Here is a 7,500-nt window from a genome sequence, read left to right as displayed (position 1 = left end):
AACTGGATGACTGCCGGAACACAATCACTACCGTAACACAACTAATACTAGCACACAACACAACTAATAACAGCACAACTAGCCTCTATGTGAGGGAACCGCACACCACAATCAGGCAATACATCAGCCCTTTCTGCACCATCAGCTCTGAACATCCTTTCCGTCACACACACACTCATCTCCGTCACACACTCACTCATCTCCGTCACATTCACTCATCTCCGTCACACACTCACTCATCTCCAACACACTCACTCATCTCCGTCACACACTCACTCATCTCCGTCACATTCACTCATCTCCGTCACACACTCACTCATCTCCAACACACTCACTCATCTCCGTCACACACACACTCATCTCCGTCACACACACACTCATCTCCGTCACACACTCACTCATCTCCAACACACACTCATTCATCTCCGTCACACACACACTCATCTCCGTCACACACTCACTCATCTCCGTCACACACTCACTCATCTCCGTCACATTCACTCATCTCCGTCACACACACACTCATCTCCGTCACACACTCACTCATCTCCATCACACACTCACTCATCTCCGTCACACACACACTCATCTCCGTCACACACTCACTCATCTCCAACACACTCACTCATCTCCGTCACACACACACTCATCTCCGTCACACACTCACTCATCTCCAACACACTCACTCATCTCCAACACACTCACTCATCTCCGTCACATTCACTCATCTCGTTCACACACACACTCATCTCCGTCACACATTCACTCATCTCCGTCACACACTCACTCATCTCCGTCACACACACACTCATCTCCGTCACACACTCACTCATCTCCAACACACTCACTCATCTCCGTCACACACTCACTCATCTCCAACACACTCACTCATCTCCGTCACACACACACTCATCTCCGTCACACACTCCCTCATCTCCGTCACATTCACTCATCTCCATCACATTCACTCATCTCCGTCACATTCACTCATCTCCGTCACACACTCACTCATCTCCAACACACTCACTCATCTCCGTCACACACACACACTCATCTCCGTCACACACACACTCATCTCCGTCACACACTCACTCATCTCCGTCACATTCACTCATCTCCGTCACACACACACTCATCTCCGTCACACACTCACTCATCTCCGTCACACACTCACTCATCTCCAACACACACTCACTCATCTCCGTCACACACACACTCATCTCCGTCACACACACACTCATCTCCGTCACACACTCACTCATCTCCGTCACATTCACTCATCTCTGTCACACACACACTCATCTCCGTCACACACTCACTCATCTCCAACACACTCACTCATCTCCGTCACACACTCACTCATCTCCGTCACACACACACTCATCTCCGTCACACACTCACTCATCTCCAACACACTCACTCATCTCCGTCACACACTCACTCATCTCCAACACACTCACTCATCTCCGTCACACACTCACTCATCTCCGTCACACACTCACTCATCTCCGTCACATTCACTCATCTCCGTCACACACACACTCATCTCCGTCACACACTCACTCATCTCCATCACACACTCACTCATCTCCGTCACACACACACTCATCTCCGTCACACACTCACTCATCTCCAACACACTCACTCATCTCCGTCACACACACACTCATCTCCGTCACACACTCACTCATCTCCAACACACTCACTCATCTCCAACACACTCACTCATCTCCGTCACATTCACTCATCTCGTTCACACACACACTCATCTCCGTCACACATTCACTCATCTCCGTCACACACTCACTCATCTCCGTCACACACACACTCATCTCCGTCACACACTCACTCATCTCCAACACACTCACTCATCTCCGTCACACACTCACTCATCTCCAACACACTCACTCATCTCCGTCACACACACACTCATCTCCGTCACACACTCCCTCATCTCCGTCACATTCACTCATCTCCGTCACACACACACTCATCTCCGTCACATTCACTCATCTCCGTCACACACTCACTCATCTCCAACACACTCACTCATCTCCGTCACACACACACACTCATCTCCGTCACACACACACTCATCTCCGTCACACACTCACTCATCTCCGTCACATTCACTCATCTCCGTCACACACACACTCATCTCCGTCACACACTCACTCATCTCCGTCACACACTCACTCATCTCCAACACACACTCACTCATCTCCGTCACACACACACTCATCTCCGTCACACACACACTCATCTCCGTCACACACTCACTCATCTCCGTCACATTCACTCATCTCTGTCACACACACACTCATCTCCGTCACACACTCACTCATCTCCAACACACTCACTCATCTCCGTCACACACTCACTCATCTCCGTCACACACACACTCATCTCCGTCACACACTCACTCATCTCCAACACACTCACTCATCTCCGTCACACACTCACTCATCTCCAACACACTCACTCATCTCCGTCACACACACACTCATCTCCGTCACACACTCCCTCATCTCCGTCACATCACTCATCTCCAACACACACTCACTCATCTCCGTCATATTCACTCATCTCCGTCACACACACACTCATCTCCGTCACACACTCACTCATCTCCGTCACACACTCCCTCATCTCCGTCACACACTCCCTCATCTCCGTCACATTCACTCATCTCTAACACACACTCACTCATCTCCAACACACTCACTCGTCTCCGTCACACACTCACTCATCTCCAACACACTCACTCATCTCCGTCACATTCACCCATCTTCAACACACACTCACTCATCTCCAACACACTCACTCATCTCCAACACACACTCACTCATCTCCAACACACTCCCTCATCTCCGTCACACTCCCTCATCTCCGTAACACACTCCCTCATCTCTGTCACACACTCACTCGTCTCCAACACACACTCACTCATCTCCAACACACTCACTCATCTCCGTCACACACTCACTCATCTCCATGTATTCAGGCGTCAGGCCCACAAAGGGCTCCAGGAAGTAGTCTGTCTCGTATCTCTGCAGCTTCTTCTCGTACTCCTCCTCCTGGAAGGTGCGTCTCTTAGATTTGATGAATCTGATCAGCTTCTTCATTTTTCTGCAAGAAAGTAAATCATACTCCTGCATGATGGTGTGTCTGTCTCTGTGTGCATGTGTGTGTGTGTGTGTGTGTGTGTGTGTGTGTGTGTGTGTGTGTGTGTGTGTGTGTGTGTGTTGGATACTCACGGGATGCCGATCTCGAACAGGTTGTTCTGGATGAGCTGCTTCCCGAGCATGGTGATGCTGAGCTGAATGCAGAGCTCCATGAGGCAACCGCCTTGAGCACACTACACACACACACACACACACACACACACACACACACACACACACACACACACAAATACACAGGTTTGTTTTACTTGATCTTAGTGAGCACAGATCGGGGTAATGGACCTGGATCTGGGGGGGATGGGGGGGGGTGGCTTGTCGGGTGGGGTGTCATGGACGAAAGTGAAGAGGGTTGGGGAGTGGCAGAGGGGGGTGTGCAAGTGAGGAGGGGGATCAGTCAAATGTGGTGCCGGATGAGATTTCAGAGCTGCCAGATCCGGTTTGTTCAGGCACAAGCCCTAATCTAACCCTCACAGAAACAAGTGCGCATCATTATACATCAATAAATACACGTTTATTAAAGAGGACAGTGTGTGTGTGTGTGTGTGTGTGTGTGTGTGCGTGCGTGCGTGCGTGTGTGTGTGTGTGTGTGTGTGTGTGGTCATACCTCCTCCATGCGGTAGGACTCAAACACGTACAGATAACTGCCTGGACGGCCGCCGAGTCTGAGAGAAGAGAAACACACACACTCAGTCACACCTTCAACACCCACTGATGCTGAATATAAACAAACAGACCAGCAGCACAGTCATCTGTTCATCACACACACACACACACACACACCTGCCTCTGAAGAAGGCGATGTAGATGATGGGAGTGAAGGCGTTCACAAACTTGAGGATGAAGGTTTTGAAGATCAGCCGCTCCTCGAAGCTCTTGTCAGTTTTCGGGACCTCTGAGGAGTGACACACACACACACACACACACACTGCACAGTGAGTGTAATTCTCCACACAGAGCAGTATGTGTGCACAGACACTGACCGAGGACGGTGAGCCAGCGCGCGACGGCTCCGTAAACTTCATCCAGGATCAGGATCACCACCAGGTTAATGATGGCCGCCGTGGTCTTGACCGTCAGCCGGACGTTGGAGCGCGTCATCGGGTTGGAGCTCATGGCCAGAGCCGCTTTGGTGGAGATGCGGTATAATATCACACCGAACACAATAGCGAAGGTCACACCGATCTGAAAAACACGCCGATACACTTCAGTGACGCACAGAGGATGCTCAGACACTGCTGCACGACTCTACTGCTGCTTAGTGTGCACAGAAGTGCTCTCTGAGCTTGATCATCTTCACATTACACCACTGAAGAGCGTTTGAGGATGTGTCTGGTCTTTTCTGCGAGTGTCTCAGGACTCGTGCTGTCTCTGGAGGATCAGGAGCTCTCGCATCTCAGCTGAAATATCTTCACTTGTGTCTGAAGATGATTGAAACTCTCAAAGGAACGTCGTGAGGCAGAGGACTTAAATCTGCATTACTGAATGAGCTGATTCTTCAATATAGAGCAGAAGTTTGGCCTCTCTGTGTGGATTTGTAAAGCTGTAGTCACCTAATGCTGATTGATCACAAAACAACGCTGATTTGAGTGACTCAGTGAACATGACCAATCCAAACACCAGCACAACCAGTCATGAAGAAGGAGATTCCAGACAGCTGATGGCTACTTCTGCTTATCGTGAAGCTGAAAGTAGCAACAGGGGAACCTCAGCAGGACTTCCTAATGACCTAAACACTAGGATAATCCACCAACATGAGTTAGGAGAAGGAGACAAACAGCTGCCACAGAGGTGTGAGGTCTCCATCTCCACGGTCAGAGATATAGTAAGATAACAGAAGGCCTCAGGAGCAGCTCTGGTGAAGGAGAGATGAGCATGACCAAGACTAACATCTGGAAGGCAGAGGAGAAGAATGATTAGAATGATCGCAGACCTCCTCCTCTGAGCTCCAGGATCATCTCGCTGCTGATACTGTCAGTGCACACCGCTCCACAGTCCAGCACACTCTCCACACAGAGCAGCTCAATGGAGGAAGGAGATGCAGAGGAAGACCTCTCTGTGCTCTGCCCGTGAGGAGAGTCACTTGAGGTGTGCAGAGGCTCATCTGGACCAGCCTGAGTCACTCTGGAGGAATATACTGTGTACAGACGCCACAACCATAGACGCTCTGAACACAGCATCAGGAGGAGAACCGGCTCCTGCTGTGAGGTGTGCTGGAGGCTCCATCATGCTGCGGGGATGTGGCCAGCACAGCTACAGGAACCCCTGTCAGAGCTGACACCGGCACCAGCAGACTCTGAGGAGCAGTGTTCAGGAGTCAGTCAGGAGGCTGGAGATACAGCAGGACGATGACCCACAGCACAGCTCCAGATCCACCAAGGAGTTCAGACTCAGGGCAGGGTGCACACACTTCTGCATACACATGTTTATAGTGTACAAGTGTGTGTAGGAGATTTAAGACAGAGCCCCTGCAACTCAAACAACACAGACTTGCCCACAGGAGAGGCTTGTGTGTGTGTGTGTGTGTGTGTGTGTGTGTGTGTGTGTGTGTGTGTGTGTGTGTGTGGCCACTGGAGGGCGCCATCAGATGAGGAACGTTGAAGAAACACTAACACAGAGAAGGAGAACACTCCAGTGTGTGTGTGTGTGTGTGTGTGTGTGTGTGTGTGTGTGTGTGTGTGTAGCCGCATCTCACCATCAGCAGCATCATGATGAGGTTGGTCATGTACGCCGGCATGCGGTCTCTGCAGGTCAGCTTCTCCTTCTGCGGCTGAAGAACAGACGAAGCACATCAGCTGATCTTCATCATCATCAGACAGCAGCTCACACTGAACATGACCATCACACACACACACACACACACACTGAGTGGAGGAACACAGGGTGAAGTCACCTTCTCAGAGTTCTGCTCTCTCTTCAGGGATTTCTGCATCACTCTGGACTCATATTCAGCTCTCGGATGACCCTGACACACACACACACACACACCAGCAGAAAACAGAAGAGTCAGTGCGTGTGTGTGTGTGTGTGTGTGTGAGAGAGTGAGTGAGTGAGTGCATCTGTGTGTGTGTGTGTGTGTGTGTGTGTGTGTGCTGTTCCTCAGGCCAGAGTGAAGCTGTGGATGAGTAGAAACACATGCAGGAGGTGCAGAGAGAGAGAGAGTGTGAGTGAGTGTGTGTGTGTGTGTGTGTGTGTGTGTGTGTGTGTGTGTGTGTGTGTGTGTGTGTATGTGTGTGTGTGTGTGAGAGAGAGATTAATATGATCAAACCTTCAGCGCCTCCTAAACACAGGGAAGAAGAGGACCACAGCGTTACACAAGTCAAACCTCTGAGTGTGTGTGTGTGTGTGTATCTCTGTGTTTGTGTGTGCATGTCTCTCTGTGTACATAATTGTGTGTGTGTGTGTGTGTGTGTGTGTGTGTGTGTGCGCGTGTGCGTGTGTGTGTGTGTGTGTGTGTGTGTGTGTGTCAGACCTCCTCCTCCTCGAAGCCGGTCAGGTCCCACTCGTAGTTCAGCCTCATCTGTCTTCTCTTCCAGTGCTCCATGAAGAACGCGGCTGTAAAGCACACACACACACACACACACACACACACACACACACACATTCATCACTGTGAGCGCTGGAAATGAGCTCACCTGACCAACATTAGCAGAAATGGCTAAATCCAGCAGCAAATGATCAAATATTAACACTTTAATTAAACTGAGGACTCGTGAGTGTGTGTGTGAGTGTGTGTGTGAGTGTGTGTGTGTGTGTGTGTGTGTGTGTGTGTGTGTGTGTGTGTGTGTGTGCTCAGAGGAACAGACTGTAAATCCGCAGCCTGAACTCCTGGCCTGAAGACTGAGATTTCCTGTCCAAATCCCAGAGCCGCGACACTGAGCAGAGCACACACACACACACACACACACACACACACACACTCACGCACACAGCAGATATGTTTACAGAGTGCAGATACAGAGACAGAATCAGTCAAACACACACAGGACTCTCCCACAGCTCAGTGTGATCCGCTACACTGAGGAGATCAGCTGACCACAACACACACACCGACACACACACCGACACACACACCAACACACACACCGACACACAACACTGACACACACAACACCGACAGCTGATGGAGACACACAGGAGCTGGTGCTGCTCATCCACTGACCCTACTGACATCATCATCTCAATAAGCCAACATCTCTGACCCAGCAGCACCACTAGGAGGAAAACCCTGGACACAGCTGACATCTGCAGAAGAACATCTCTGAACATCTGGACAAGAAGAGGAGGAGGAGGACAAGGAGGAGGAGCAGGAAGAGCA

The 7,500-nt window shown here is 50.5% G+C and overlaps 1 protein-coding gene across 2 annotated transcripts in view; it reads right to left on the bottom strand.

The window, feature by feature from the left end:
- Positions 1-7,500, bottom strand: part of ano1b (anoctamin 1, calcium activated chloride channel b) — a 29,883-nt gene that overhangs the window by 4,159 nt on the left and 18,224 nt on the right. For both annotated transcript variants that reach the window (XM_073943454.1, XM_073943453.1), the window contains 9 exons: positions 6,655-6,737; positions 6,076-6,147; positions 5,878-5,952; positions 4,166-4,367; positions 3,966-4,077; positions 3,790-3,847; positions 3,258-3,358; positions 2,987-3,129; positions 1-10 (listed from right to left, as the gene is read on the bottom strand). The exon at positions 1-10 is cut by the window's left edge and continues 143 nt beyond it. In XM_073943454.1, coding sequence (XP_073799555.1) covers positions 1-10; positions 2,987-3,129; positions 3,258-3,358; positions 3,790-3,847; positions 3,966-4,077; positions 4,166-4,367; positions 5,878-5,952; positions 6,076-6,147; positions 6,655-6,737 — 856 coding nt within the window. The remainder of the gene's footprint in view (positions 11-2,986; positions 3,130-3,257; positions 3,359-3,789; positions 3,848-3,965; positions 4,078-4,165; positions 4,368-5,877; positions 5,953-6,075; positions 6,148-6,654; positions 6,738-7,500) is intronic.

Source organism: Danio rerio, chromosome 25, assembly GCF_049306965.1.
Source record: "Danio rerio strain Tuebingen ecotype United States chromosome 25, GRCz12tu, whole genome shotgun sequence".
In the NCBI taxonomy this organism is placed as follows: domain Eukaryota; kingdom Metazoa; phylum Chordata; class Actinopteri; order Cypriniformes; family Danionidae; genus Danio; species Danio rerio.
Note: the sequence above shows the minus strand (reverse complement) of the source record. Positions and strands in the feature narration are given on the sequence as shown.